Source organism: Perognathus longimembris, chromosome 1 (genome assembly GCF_023159225.1).
Source record: "Perognathus longimembris pacificus isolate PPM17 chromosome 1, ASM2315922v1, whole genome shotgun sequence".
NCBI classification, from domain to species: domain Eukaryota; kingdom Metazoa; phylum Chordata; class Mammalia; order Rodentia; family Heteromyidae; genus Perognathus; species Perognathus longimembris.
In genome coordinates this window covers 71,905,399-71,919,502 of record NC_063161.1, presented here as the reverse complement: position 1 = coordinate 71,919,502, position 14,104 = coordinate 71,905,399, and the positions used below count along the sequence as shown (strand labels likewise).

The window sequence follows — 14,104 nt, the reverse complement described above, 5'->3', positions numbered from 1 at the left end:
GAGTCTCAGGACTTTTCAAGGCTATCCTTGAACCATGATTCCTTGACCTCGACTCACAAATAGCTAGGTTAAAGGCTTGAGCCACTGCTCCCAACCTACATACATATATTAATTAGTTTGCTCACTCACTGACTCTCAGGCAAGAGTAGTGGTTTGCCTGAGATCTTGCAAGTAGGATCTATGGAGAGAGGAGTCATAGATCTGGCTCAGAGTACAGATAGCAGTAGTCTGTGGATAAAGAGACCTGCAATCCCAGCTGTTTGGGAGTGGAGGCAGGATGTTTAAAGTTGAAGGCCAGTCTGAGCAAAAGTTAGTGAGTTCCTGTCTTTAAAATAAGTATAGCAGGGTGCCGGTGGCTCTACGGGGGTTGGGGTGGGTGGGGTGGGGAGGGGCGCTGAGAATGACTGATGAGATTTTGGTGCTAGGTAGTAGGATATTTTTCACATTGTGAATATGATTCATCACATTGAGTTGAACAGATAAAATGCTTAAAATGATAAGCTATTAGTTACATGCATTTTACTACAACTACATAATTTAAAAGCTGGTAGCAGCAGCACAGTTATAGTTGTGGCGCATGGGAGGCTGAGGCAGGAGGCCACCCTGATCTACTCAGTGAGAACCTGTTTCAAGAAAGAAATAGCTGGGGCTGAGAATATGGCTTCGCGGTGCAGTGCTTGCCTAGCATGCATGAAGCCCTGGGGTTCGTGGCTGCCTCGCCTCCTCCCGGCACTCCGACTTCAAGCCAGGGGCTGTAGGCGGGGTCCACAGCGACCCCCACCCCGGTCAAGTAGGAACTGGGGAGCGGAGGCCGAGCTGCAGGCTCCTGGGGGGCACCCCACCGCTGCTCCTCGGGAACCCCAGTCCCTCTGGCTTCCAACTGCCCTGGGGAAGCCTTTTTTTCTTCTTCTTTTCCAAAATCTGAGTCCGAGGGACAGGGTACAGCTTACACACCTGCGGCCGCCCGCCCCCGTGACGGCGCATGCGCAGAGACCGCATTTCCCCCCCCCCCGCGTTCCTGCGCCTGCGCGAGGCCCTCCATCCCGACAGGGGGCGATGAGCGCGGCTGCTCTTGGCTGCGCCCGCGTGACCCGGAAGTGGTCGCGTTTTAGCGCTGGGGGTCCGGGCGGCGAGTCGGACGCGGCTGGAGCGCGAGGATGAACGCTCCTCCGGCTTTCGAGTCGTTCTTGCTCTTCGAGGGCGAGAAGAAGTAAGCAGGGCTGGCGGGGACGGGGCGGGAGCCGGCCGGCGGCGCCTGAAGAGTCGGGGGTTCGTCCTGCCGGGAGCGCCTTGGCCGCCAAGCCCACGGCAGCCGTGCTCGGAGACCGTGGCCCGCGCGGCTCGCCTTACCAAAGGGGAAACCGAGGCACGCGAAGCTCAGTAACTTTCTCCAGGGTCTCCAAAGCCCTTTCCCTCTGGGCTTCCCGCCTCCTTCCATCCATGCGCTGCTCACAGCGATGGCTGTGCGAGCACTTACCTGTAATCCCTAATCCCAGCACTTGAGAGGCCGAAGCAGGAGAACCGAGAGTTCGAGGCCACCCCGAGCTACCTAGACATCTTTACAAGAGGAGCCGGGCTCCGGTGGCGCACGTCTGTAATCTTAGCTGCTCAGGAGTCAGAGATCGGAGGATCACAGTTCAAAACCAGCCCCAGAAGGAAAGCCCATGACTCTAAACTTCAGCTAACCAGGAAAAAGCCAGCAGTGGAGCTGACAGGACCCGGGACGCCGGGTGGTAGTGCTTGCTCCGCCTGCTCAAAGACGTTCTGAAGGAGCTGCATGAGGTCACCGGGTACAGCGCAGGGTCTGCGCCAAGGCCCCTGCAATGCCAGCTCTTCTGTTAGCGCTGTGGTCCAACCCAGCCTGCCACTTAGCCTCTCTTTAGGGTGTTAGATCACGTTGCACGTTGATACCCAGTTTTCCCAGCACCATTTCCCGAAGAGGCGGTCTTTTCTTCAGTGGGGTTTTTTTTTTTTTTTTGCCCCTCTGTTGAAAATTAGCTGGCTTTAGCTGTGTGGCTTTATTCCTGGGTCTTCTGCACTGTCCCGTTGCTCCTCATGGGCACTGTGTGTAATGTGGTCTGTTGCCATACCTCCAGCTTGTGTGTCCGCTCCAGTCAGGGCCCCAGGCACTGTTCCTGAGAGTTTTAGCTCAAGGCTAACTTGATACCCCTAGTAACACATGTCCATTTCTTGCTTTTTGGTGACTAACTGGAGATAAATGTCTCATGGGCTTTCTTGCCCTTTTTGTGTTTTTTTTTTTTTTTTTTTGCCAGTCCTGGGGCTTGGACTCCGGGCCTGAGCACTGTCCCTGGCTTCCTTTTGCTTAAGGCTAGCACTCTACCACTTGAGCCACAGTGCCACTTCTGGCTTTTTCTAAGTATGTGGTGCTAGGGAATCAAACCCAGGGCTTCATGTATGTGAGGCAAGCACTCTACCACTAGGTCATATTCCCAGCCCTGAACCACAATTCTTAGATCTCAGCCTCCTGATAGAGCTAGAATTCCAGATGTGAACCATCAGCACCTGGCTTTAGCTCCCTTTTGATGGGACCCACTTGGTGATGTCTGGTATTTCTTTGAAGAGCTGTTTTATGGGCAGATTAGGTCTCAACAGGATGGGTTTTCCTGCCAATCAGGAACCCTGTGCCTGCCCGCCCAATGCCTTGCAAACTCGAGGCACCCCTCCATGGTTGGAGCTGCCAGCCCTTTAGTTTGTATCGTTTTTGAGGCAGGGTCTATCTAGCTTTGGGAAGGCTCAGTTTGGACTAGAGGTTCCTGTCTTCATTACCCTCTGCTTCTTTCAAGGATCACCATCAACAAAGACACCAAGGTGCCCAACGCCTGTCTCTTCACCATCAACAAGGAAGACCACACGCTGGGGAACATCATTAAGTCGTAAGCTGCAGGCCCAGGCTCTGGGCTTGGTGGGGTGGGTGGTCTGGCTGTCCATTAGACACCAGAAGTCATTCTCAGTGCTGGTTCTGGTGTTTCACACTTGTATGTCTGTTTGTGAGCTCTGAGAGAGGTTGATGTCAGCGCAGGGTCTGTACCTCAGCTGTGAGTGGCACCACTGGAGGGATGAACACAAGAGGCAGGCCATGGCTCTCCAGGCCCTGGGTGGGCACCAGGGCTGCTGTCACCAGTGAAGGAAGGCCTGGCTCTGCAGGGGCTAGACACAGCATGCATTGCCCTGGGGACTTGCTTTTGCTGCAGTCTGGGGGCAGCAGGCCATGGTGTTGTGTGCAGGATGTGTGGGGTCCGTCTCCTGGCTGAATCCTGTGTGAGCCCAACTTCTCCAATGCTTGTTGCTCACACTTGCCCAGGACTAGCTGCTCTGAGACTCGTGTTCAGTGCCCAGGACAGAGCAGGGTAGCTTCTACCTTCTTTATGTCTCCCTGGATCAGGGGTGCCAGCCTGACACCCCATCCCCACATCACTGATGCCTGAGCCCACCCTCCTCCCTCTGCTGCCTGCTGAGCCCAGGGCCTTGTGCTCTGGCCTATGGAGCTTGGCTGTGGCAAGGGCTCTGCCAGGGTCCTCAGTCCTCCTGGATGCAGGGTGGTGTGGGTGTCTGCTGGGTCCCCACATAGCACCTGTCCCTCAGACAGCTGCTCAAGGACCCGCAGGTGCTGTTTGCGGGCTACAAGGTCCCCCACCCCCTGGAGCACAAGATCATCATCCGAGTGCAGACTACCCCTGACTACAGCCCCCAGGAGGCCTTCACCAACGCCATCACCGACCTCATCAGCGAACTCTCCCTGCTGGAGGAGCGCTTCCGGGTGAGGGCACTGTGTGGGGAGGGTGGTGGCCACAGGCCCACCCGGGACACCCGTGGTTTCTTGGGAGCACTGGGAAGGGGTATCAATGACAGGAAGAGTGGCTAAGGGCAACTGAGGCAGCCAAGTCGGGCTCTTTCTCTGCTAGGTGGCCATCAAAGACAAGCAGGAAGGGATCGAGTAGCGACAGGGCAGCTCTGCTCCTTGGCACACGGCGTTGCCCAGGGAGTGCCCACCAGAGGACCTCTGACACTGACAGTGGCCAGCCCACCCACCCCCGTGTCCTGTGTGAGCTATTATCCTCCTGAGTGGGGCAGCAAAAACTGGGGTTGGTGGAGGCAGGGGACATGTGACCCTTAGGGGGCATACTGCAAGACTGGGGTGACCCCAGACCCTGACTTCGGGCTTGACTTGATCACAACAGGCCTACCATGGGGCCCTTGTATCTACGTAGAGTTCTCTGTGGGCTTCCTATCCACAGCAGAAATTTTAATAAAGTTTAACAAAAATACTTGTTGACAAAAAGACTACTGCTAATGAACCCTGAGGTGCAGAGCCCACTCCCCGCTGGGGCCGGGCGGCTAAGGCCTCTTCCAGATCGCCACGATGTTGGAGTCTGTCAGTGCCGTGAGGTAAGTGAAGGCAGCGTTGGCCACCACGGTGTTCACCATGGTCTTTGTCACCAGCTGACCAAGGGCCCTGGGCTGGGGCCACTTGAGGATCTGGTGGGGAGAGAGGGGCTGGGTTCTCGTCATGTGTGTGCCAGGCGCAGGTGCTCAGCCTGGGAGAGGCAGCGGGCACCCGCGTGGGGACCAGGGGGAAGGCGTTGGTACCTGTGTGGGGGCCTGAGGGAGGGCGGCAGGTGGCAGCGGCTGCTTCAGAACATGCTGGACATCGTAGATCCACACACTGCCCTCCTCATCACCACAGAGCACAAGCCCCTGTTCTGCCAGGACAGAGGTGGGCACTTAGCTAAGGTGGGCAGTGCCCCAGGAGGTGGAGAGTAGGGTGGGCTCTGAGACGGAGGAGGGGGCAGAGCTCACCAGGGCAGGTGCTGAGCGAGAAGTAGGCCAACTCGGTGGATGACCACTGCAGATGAGCCAGGATGACCACAGATACCACGGACTGGCTGCCCCGGGCGCCCCACGTCTGCCTCCAGCTCCACAGGCTGATGGTGCCTGGGCTACTCCCCTTGGAGGCTGTGGGGGTAAGGGAGGGGGGCTGTGCCTCTGCTGGGTATTGCCACCCTGCACCCCATGGAGATGCCCAGCCTATAGGGAAGGGACCCCTCCACCCCCCGGCATGACCCCCAGGATGGGCGGTTCCAAGCAGGACTCACCCACAACATCCTCATTCACAAATGCCAGCCCGTCCACTCTGTGTCTGGTTGTCTTGGAGCCCTCGGAGGAGAAGGCGAACTCTGCCTCGCATGCCCTGTGGACGTAGAGGGCGCTGGAGGCTGCTCCCTAACCCTGGTGAAGGTTAAAGGAGGGCAGGGCACCAGAGCTACTGCTTTTTTCTGTGTGTTGGTCTTGAACTCAAAGCCTGCATGCTCTCTGAGCTTCTTTACTCAAGGCTAGTGCTCTACCACTTGAGTCACAGATCAACTAATGGCTTTTCTGGTGGTTAACTGGGGATAAGAATCTCATGGACTTTCCTGCCTGGCTAGCTGGGATTGCAGGTGTGAGCACTCATGCCCAGCTCAGTAGCTTTTTGGCAGCTGGAGGTCGGGCTATGCTGACAAGCCACTGGCCCCAGGGGCTGTGCTAGTGGGCACCCAGAGGCACAGGAGGGGGTTTCTTCAAGGCTGGGGGGGGGTAGTCAATGGCCTAGCCGATGAGGTGGAGGCCGCGTGGTGGCCAGCATGATGGGTGCTTGTAGCCTCCTGCCAGGACTAGAACTGGCATGGAGCGGGGTCTGTCCTGGGGGTCCAGCCTGGGGCTACAGTCTGCCTGGCACCTTGCCAGGGGACAGGCTCAGGCCAGGCAGCTGCACAGGGGCGAGGAACAGCAGAGAAGCCTGGGGAAGGGGCTGTACCGCCAGCTGGGGACAGGGAGGGCCACTGGGTGAGGACGGTGGACAGTGGCTGCCATCAGTGGCCATTGCATGCCATCTGTGGACTGCCACCTCACCCCTGCTGTCACCTGAAATACCTGCTGGGTGCTCCTGCCCCAACCAGCCACCCTTTCTGGCTGAGCACCCTCATTTCCATTTCCACTCACTTCACCTAGCTGGTACCCCAGGCCTAGCATGGAGCTCCCAGAGGCAGCCTGGGGCCGCTCGCCTTGGCGGGGCTCTATGCAGGGGCCTGCATTAGGCTGTCTTGGCAGCTCATGTCATCTTTGGTACAGTGTCTGAGCTGGCTACTTGTTGAAAGGCAGGCGTCCCGGGGCACTGTCTGACACTAGGTGGTACCCATGTGCCACAAAGCCTCAGAGCAGCATTTCCAGAGCCACTGCCTTGCTCAGCTGTCTCCCTGTCCCCCACTTGCTTCAGGATGAAGGGCACTGTTCCCCCTTGGTTGCATTGGGCTCTGAACTCAGAGCCTTGCACCTGCTAGGCATAGGCAGGCTGTCCATTTCAGTCACTTCTCCACCTGTCTGCTTTAGTTTTCAGTCTTGTGTTTTTACTGGGACAGACCTTGAACGAAGGTAGGAGCCTCTGCCTCCTGTGTAGCTGGGGTTATGAGTAGCACCATCATGCCTGGCCCTCATTGAACCCTTTCTTGGAGGAGCCTGTAGGCCGACACACCAGCACGTGGGAAGCCCCACTGCTGTGCGGCTGCTGGTAAGGCCGTGCAGGGAGGGGCTCTGTGGGAACCCCAGGGGACCGAGCACCCTGCTCTGGCCTCACCTCTTCTTCTGGGGGTGGTCCAGCCGCACGTCCCAGCAGCAGCAGCCGCCTTCGCAGCCAGCCAGCAGGTAGGCATCGGGGCAGGAGGCCACAGGGCAGAGGCGTAGTGGGATGGAGGCCGACTCGAGAGTGAGCAGCTGGCTGCCAGTGAGCGAGCGAGGGGAGAGCAGGCGTCACCATTGGCCCTGACGTCTAGTCCGCGCCGCTGACCCCTCCCAGTTGCCCCAGCCTCACCTGGCTTGGAATTCGTAGTCCTGGTTGGGCACCCCGATGTCCCACAGAATGATCCGCTTGTCATAGGAGGCCGCTGGAGGGGAGGGGGAGTGGCCCTGAGGAGGCTCTGCGCCCTTTGGCAGGCAGGGCCCGCTACACAGGGCAGGGTGGGTGGGCTAGGCGGGACACTGGGGGCCTGCTGGGTGACCCAGGCCATGGCCAGAGGAGCAGGTCTGCCCTGGTGGCTGGGGAATCCCCAAATGCACCTAGCAGGCGGGAATCAACCTAGGACCCCAAGCTGCCACTTCTCTCAAGGCCATTGGGCACCCACTGGGGAGGCCAAGGGTGCAGGGTGAGGTGGTCTTACTGAAGAGATGTGTCTCGTGGGTGGGGCTGAAGCAGAGGGTGGCGATGGCCTTCTTGTGGGCCCGGATGACCCCACAGCAGAAGCCAGCACGCACGTGTAGCAGCCGGACCAGGCCCCGCAGGCCCGCGGCAGCCAGCACACTCCAGCGCTTCTTGTGGCCGGCCTGCGTGACCACTGTCAGTGTGGTCCAGGCCACAGAGAAGAACTCCTGGTGAGATGGGGAAAAGCCATCAGGAGCAGGGGCACACATGGGACGCTGCCCAGGGGAAAGGGCATGGCAGAGGTGCTGGCCCAGCACCTCAGGTGCTCACCTCGCCTGGCGACTTGTACTTGTGGAGGACGATGCCCGTCTGGCAGTCTATCACACACACCGCCTCCCCACCACACGTGGCCACTGTCTGGGAGGTGGTCCCTGCATGCCCTATTGGGTGAGGCCAGTGAGTGACAAGCTTTTCGGCAAGCATCCTCCGGGTGGCCCCTCCTCTTGGACTTCCAGTCCTGTGCCGGGCTCTCCCCCACCCCCCACTCCCCCACGCACCCTCCTCACAGGGGGGCTCGAAGGCACAGGCCCACAGCTGCGTCTCCAGGTCCCGGGGGCTGTTATTCCTGCTGTGGCACTGCAGGAAGTGCAGGGGCTCCAGCTGCAGGGCACACTGTGGGTGCACAGGGGTCATGGCTGTGCCGGGCCCAGTCCCCCATCTCTCCCTGCCACCTCGCTGGCTTACCTGGCCACCCTCCCCCTGGGCGGATGGCGTAGCACTCATGCGCTTGCTGGGAGAGACGCTGAGCAGGGCATCATGTGGCCGCTTCAAGGTTGCCAGCCTGGCCTGAGGAGGGGACTGCTGAGCCTGCGGCCCTGTCTGCGCCCTCCTGGGGGCTGGGCCAGGCCTGGGGCCCCACCTGCACCTTCACAGGCCAGGCAGCACCCTCCCATGGGGCTGGGCCAGGGCTATGGAGGGAACTTGCCGGGTAGGTGGTTTGGATCTTAAATGGCCTCTAAGGCCTACAGATTAAAAGGTGTGGTCACCAGTTTGTGGGGCCGGGTTAAAAGGCATATTGGGGGAGTGTGTGTGTGGATCTGAGCACACATCAGGACACTGGTCTCGTTGGGCATGGCAGCACAGTGATATAAAGCTGGCTTCGTCCACTGTGCTCTTGGGCTCATTCCTGTGCAGCTCAGCTCCCCCCCCCCCAGCTTCCCCCAGGCAGGGGCCAGGGTAGGCTGCAGGGCCATGTGCAACCACTCTCACCCTGGGCCCGCTGGCAGCTGCTGCTCCTGGAGGCTTCTTCAGGATGTTTGCCTCACGCGTAGGGTTCCCACCAGAGGATACCAGCTCCTCCGAGATCATTCGCACCTGGGTGGGCCGAGCCTTCAGGAGGCTGGCACACATGCCCAATCCTCTCACGGCGGGGAGCTGTCCAGACCAGAGGGCTGCCTCCCGGACCGCCCTCCTCCCCACACACCCCCAGCCCCACATGGCCACAGACCCTCGGGGAAGCTGAAAACCTTGGAAACCAGCCAAGAGCCAGGAAGCCCAGCAGCCTGGTGGGCCACTGGGTGAGGGAGGGCATACCCGCCACTGGGTGAACTCCCTGAGGGACTCAGGTCCATAGTGCACATCCCTGATGGCCGAGTTCACAAAGTCAGTCTGCACTTTCTCAGCCTCCTGCTCAGGGCCCCTAGCAGCCATGAACTTCTCCCAGTATGCTGTGACCTGAGGCAAGAGGAACCGAAGCCAGATCCAGGCCCCGCCCACCGCCACAGACCTCAGGCAGGCCAAAGTGCCACCTGCGGGGGCTACCCAGCCACAGTCTCTCACTTATCTGAAACCAGGGCCTCCCATTCTCACTGGGCTCTTTTTGACCACTCATGACTGGTTCTCTACCACTTGAGCCACAGCTCCACTCCAGCTTTTGTGCTAATTGGAGATACTATGTTATGAACATTTTTTACCGCTGCTGGCTTCAAACCATGATCCTGAGATGTCAGTCTCCTGAATAGTGAGGATTGCAAGTGTGAGCTGCCAAGCCTGGCTTGCTGCTTTTGCTGTTAACATATGTTAGTTGTACAAGGGAGAGGAGTTGACACTGCCACAGGTGTATACAATGTTGCATATAATGTGTCCAGATCAGCTTGACCCCATCACTGACCTTATCCCATACTACAAGGAATTTCAAAAGAGCCTATCATCTTCCTCAGGGTCCTCCAGAAGTCTGCTGCCAGCCAAGCGCTGGTGGCTCACTCTTGTAATCGAGCTATGCAGGAAGCTGAGATCTAGAGGACTGCAGATTGAAGCGGGCTGAGCTTCAGTAGGAGTAAGAGCTGAATACTGGTGGCTCACACCTGAAATCCTAGCTACTCAGGAGGCTGAGATCATAGTTCAAAGCCAGCCTTGGCTGAAAAATCTGCGAGGCTATCTCCATGTAACCAGCAAACAGCCAGAAGTGGAGTTGTGGCCCAAGTAGTAGGGACAGCACCCAGCCTCTGAGTTCAAGACCCAGTACTGGTACAAAACCGAAAAATATCCCTTGTCAGCCCCTCCTCAAGGCCCCCACTGCTACAAGCCCACGCTGGTGGCTCTCGTCTTACCCGGTTGCTCAGCTCTCGGTTCAGGTTCTCCACCTGAGAGCAGGTGGAAGCCGCATCCTTGCCGTTCACCTTCCGCAGGTTGGGCAGGAGGAAGGAGATTTTCAGGTTGTCGCTGACCTGGGGGTGAAGGGATGGTGGAGCTTGAGCCCATCACAGCCTAGGGCACAGTCCCGGGGCTGAGGGACCCCATTTACCGTAAGGAAGGGGTTGCCCTCCAGACTGAGCTCCTCCAGCCGAGGGAACTGGCATAGGGTTGTGACGTCTCCAAGCTGGTTATTGGCACAGCGTAGGACACGGAGGTGGGGCAGACCCAGGTTGGCAGGGAGCACCTCCAGCTGGTTGTTGGAGAGGTCCAGTTCCTGCAGCTGCTTCAGGCGACCCAGGAGGTTGGGGTCCAGGTGCTCTGACAGCAGCTTCAACCCTGACAGGCTGGGGTAGGAACAGAGCAGGACAACTCAGGGAGTGTAGACAGGATTCCCACCCCCTTCTGTCCAGGGAGCTCCTGCATGAAGACACCCTTTTAAATTCATCTTTAAAAGAATTTTTAAAAAACTTTTTCCATACTGGAAACAACCCAGATGCCCCTCCACAGACGAATGGATCCCAAAAATATGGTACTTATACACAATGGAATACTACATAGCGATTAGGAATGGTGAAATGTTGTTATTCGCAGGGAAATGGTCAGAACTCGAACAAATAATGTTGAGCGAGACAAGCCTAGAACACAGAAAACAAAGGGGCATGATCTCCCTGATATATGACTGTTAAGAAAGGGAGACAGAGAGACAGTAGAGACCAAGTCTGTGAAACCAAAAACTGCTTGTCAAATAGTATTCCCCACAGACAGAGTTGGGGCAGTGACCCAACAGTATATAACTAAAACCAAACAATTACTCAACATATAAAGGTCAAAAATTGACCTCTCAGGGGAATACAATAGCTCAAAAGCTATGTATGTACGTTCCTATAAGTCTACTGTCGACATATGGTCTAATATCGACAATACATTTAAAGCCCTAGGTGAATTTTCTTGGGCGTGGCCACATGGCTACTGTATATGTTCTTGATACATTGTATATTGTATATATGTCTACCTGACCTAGAGAAGAGATAGAAAAACAGGACGTAAGATATCACAAGAAATGTACACACTGCCCTACTATGTAACTGTACCCTTTTTGCACAACACCTTGTCAAAAAATTTGTGTTCAATTAATAAATAAATTTTTAAAAAAAGACAAATGAAGTCCAGGTGACAATGTTCAATAAATGAGATATAGTCACTACCTGACTTGAAATGGTAACCCCTTTGAACATCTTAATAATAAAAATTAAATTATATTTTTAAAATATTAAAAAAAAAACGTTTTCCATACTGGAAGACGCTAGAACTTATAGGCACAGGAAGGAACTTCCTGAATATAGTCCCAGGGGCACAACAAATAGGGGAGAGACTCGACAAATGGGACTAGTACAAATTAAAAAGTTTCTGCACAGCTAAGGACATAGCCACCAAAACAGAAAGACAGCCAACCATATGGGAAAGGATCTTTACCAGCACAGCAACAAACAAAGACCTAATATCTGTCATCTACAGAGAACTCAAAAAACTAAGCCCCTCCAAGCCCAATAAACCAATTAGGAAATGGGCAAAGGAGCTAAAGAGAGACTTCACAAGAGAAGAAATAAAAATGGCAAAGAAACATATGAGGAGAAATGTTCAACAGCCCTGGCAATAAAGGAAATGCAAATAAAAACCCTAAGATACCACCTCACCCCAGTTAGAATGGCCTATACTCTGAACTCAGGCAACAACAAATGCTGGAGGGGGTGCGGGGAAAGAGGAACCCTTCTCCATTGTTGGTGGGAGTGCAAATTAGTACAACCACTGTGGAGAACAGTATGGAGGTTTCTCAAAAAGCTCAATATAGACCTACCCTATGACCCAGCCATACCACTCCTAGGCATCTATCCTAAACAGCCAGTCCCAAAATATCAAAGACATTTGTACTTCCATGTTTATCACTGCACAATTCACAATAGCCAAAATATGGAAACAACCCAGATGCCCCTCCACAGATGAATGGATCCCAAAAATATGGTACCTATACACAATGGAATACTACATAGCGATTAGGAATGGTGAAATATTGTTATTCGCAGGGAAATGGTCAGAACTCGAACAAATAATGTTGAGCGAGACAAGCCTAGAACACAGAAAACAAAGGGGCATGATCTCCCTGATATATGACTGTTAAGAAAGGGAGACAGAGAGACAGTAGAGACCAAGTCTGTGAATCCAAAAACTGCTTGTCAAATGGTATTTCCCACAGGATTGGGGCAGCGACCCAACAGTATGTAACTAAAACCAAACAACTACTCAACATATAAAGGTCAAAAATCGACCTCTCAGTGGAATACAATAGCTCAAAAGCTATGTATGTACGTTCATATAAGTCTACTGTCGACATATGGTCTAATATTGACATTACATTTAAAGCCCTAGGCGAATTTTCTTGGGCTTGGCCACATGGCTACTGTATATGTTCTTGATAAATTGTATATTGTATATATGTCTACCTGACTTAGAGAAGGGAAAGAAAAACAGGACGTAAGATATCACAAGAAATATACACACTGCCCTACTATGTAACTGTACCCTTTTTGCACAACACCTTGTCAAAAAAATTTGTGCTCAATTAATAAATTAAATTTAAAAAAATTGACCTCTCAGTGGAATACAATAGCTCAAAAGCTATGTATGTACGTTCATATAAGACTACTGTCGACATATTGTCTAATATTGACATTACATTTAAAGCCCTAGGTGAATTTTCTTGGGCGTGGCCACGTGGCTACTGTATATGTTCTTGATACATTGTATATTGTATATATGTCTACCTGACCTAGAGAAGGGAAAGAAAAACAGGGCGTAAGATATCACAAGAAATGTACACACTGCCCTACTATGTAACTGTACCCTTTTTGCACAACACCTTGTCAAAAAAATTTGTGTTCAATTAGTAAATAAATTAAATTAATTAAAAAAAACCTTTTTCCATACTGGGGTTTTGAACTCAAGGCCTCAGGCTTGTTCAGCTTCTCTGCACACAGCTGGTGCTTTATCAGTGGCACAATGTCTCCAACCTTGCTTTTTTTTTTGCCAGTCCTGGGCCTTGAACTCAGGGCCTGAGCACTGTCCCTGGCTTCTTTTTGCTCAAGGATAGCACTCTGCCACTTGAGCCACAGCGCCACTTCTAGCCGTTTTCTGTATATGTGGTGCTGGGGAATTGAACCAGGGCCTCATGTATAGGAGGTAAGCTCTCTTGCCACTAGGCCATATCCCCAGCCCCACAACCTTGCTTTTTGCTGGTCATTTTGGAGATGGAATCTAGCAAACTTAATAGTCTGGGTTGGCTTCCCATTTTGATCCTCCAGATTTCAGCCTCCTGAATAGCTAGGATTACAAGTGGAAGCCATATATATATTATATACACATACATATACATACGTATTGAAAATGGGTCTTATAGCAGACAATAATAGAAAGGGGTTTTATTATGCTAATTCCATTGTGGATATTGAATAAGTTCATCTCTCCATCATCCCTTATTTCAAATTGTGTTTTATATTTGGTGGGTTTCCATTTCTTGCCTTTTCCGTGTGCAACACAGACAGAAGCACGCCACATAAGCGTGTGTATCACACAGGCAGCACACTTCTACCAACCCCAGAAAAAAGATTCTGCCAGCAACTTTGGAACGCAGGGCGGGAGGCGCTTTTCCTGATCCCCGCGGGGCTCCCCCGGGCCTCCCAGTCCACCACATGCCCCGGTGGGTGGCGGAAGGCAACTTCCGCCCCGCACAAGTGAGGCAGGTCGGGGACCCCGGTACCGCGGTGGGCGACACCAGTCCCGCGCATCTCAAGACATTTGGCGCGAAAAGATCGGAGATCGCGGGGGCGATAACCGGGAGCGGCGGGGCGGTATGGGGGGGGCTCCCCCTTTGTTTCGCTAGGAGCCCCAGCCGGGCTCGGGGGTCTGTGGAGCCCCGCGCCCCGGACTCGGCCCGCCCTGCCCGGTGCTTACTCCAGGCTCCGTATCTTCCCCAGCCTGTTGGTCTTGGGTCGGCCACGCTGTAAAAGCAGCTGCGACGTGAGGGGACTCATGGCCTCCCTGGCTTGCCCCGCCGGCCAACTGGCGTCTAACGGAGCCACGATCCGCAGCTGCAGCGCGCGGCAGCCGGGCAGCCGGGCAGCCAGGAGCAGGAGGCGGATCCGTGCAAGTGAGTGTCCGCGGCAACCG

General features: G+C 54.6%; 2 protein-coding genes across 3 annotated transcripts; one reads left to right on the top strand and one right to left on the bottom strand.

The window, feature by feature from the left end:
* Positions 1-1,078: 1,078 nt before the first annotated feature.
* Polr2j (RNA polymerase II subunit J) lies at positions 1,079-4,288 on the top strand. The gene is made up of 4 exons (XM_048368858.1): positions 1,079-1,210; positions 2,805-2,894; positions 3,604-3,778; positions 3,924-4,288. The coding sequence occupies exons 1-4, from the start codon at positions 1,158-1,160 to the stop codon at positions 3,957-3,959; spliced, it is 354 nt and encodes a 117-aa protein (XP_048224815.1). The 5' UTR covers positions 1,079-1,157; the 3' UTR covers positions 3,960-4,288.
* Lrwd1 (leucine rich repeats and WD repeat domain containing 1) lies at positions 4,250-14,101 on the bottom strand. 2 transcript variants are annotated; one of them, XM_048368766.1, is made up of 15 exons: positions 13,889-14,101; positions 9,993-10,227; positions 9,799-9,915; positions 8,783-8,923; positions 8,459-8,563; positions 7,934-8,047; positions 7,747-7,861; positions 7,520-7,629; positions 7,209-7,416; positions 6,863-6,935; positions 6,629-6,769; positions 5,115-5,209; positions 4,819-4,974; positions 4,609-4,721; positions 4,250-4,497 (listed from the first exon to the last, which is right to left on the bottom strand). In XM_048368766.1, exons 1-15 carry the CDS (start codon positions 13,966-13,968, stop codon positions 4,357-4,359), a joined length of 1,944 nt encoding a protein of 647 aa, XP_048224723.1. In that variant the 5' UTR covers positions 13,969-14,101; the 3' UTR covers positions 4,250-4,356. The 2 variants fall into 2 exon arrangements, with proteins under 2 accessions (XP_048224723.1, XP_048224732.1); XM_048368775.1 differs by having other exon boundaries at positions 7,934-8,035.
* Between the last annotated feature and the right edge of the window lie 3 nt (positions 14,102-14,104).

Coding starts and splice junctions, on each gene's coding strand:
- Polr2j (XM_048368858.1), top strand. CDS start 1,158: ATGAACGCTCCTCCGGCTTTCGAGTCGTTCTTGCTCTTCGAGGGCGAG. Junction 2,895..3,603: donor CTGGGGAACATCATTAAGTC/GTAAGCTGCAGG, acceptor CCTGTCCCTCAG/ACAGCTGCTCAAGGACCCGC. Junction 3,779..3,923: donor TGCTGGAGGAGCGCTTCCGG/GTGAGGGCACTG, acceptor TTTCTCTGCTAG/GTGGCCATCAAAGACAAGCA.
- Lrwd1 (XM_048368766.1), bottom strand. CDS start 13,968: ATGAGTCCCCTCACGTCGCAGCTGCTTTTACAGCGTGGCCGACCCAAG. Junction 5,210..6,628: donor GACCACCCCCAGAAGAAGAG/GTGAGGCCAGAG, acceptor CTACGTCCACAG/GGCATGCGAGGCAGAGTTCG. Junction 4,498..4,608: donor TCCCTCAGGCCCCCACACAG/GTACCAACGCCT, acceptor TCTCCCCACCAG/ATCCTCAAGTGGCCCCAGCC.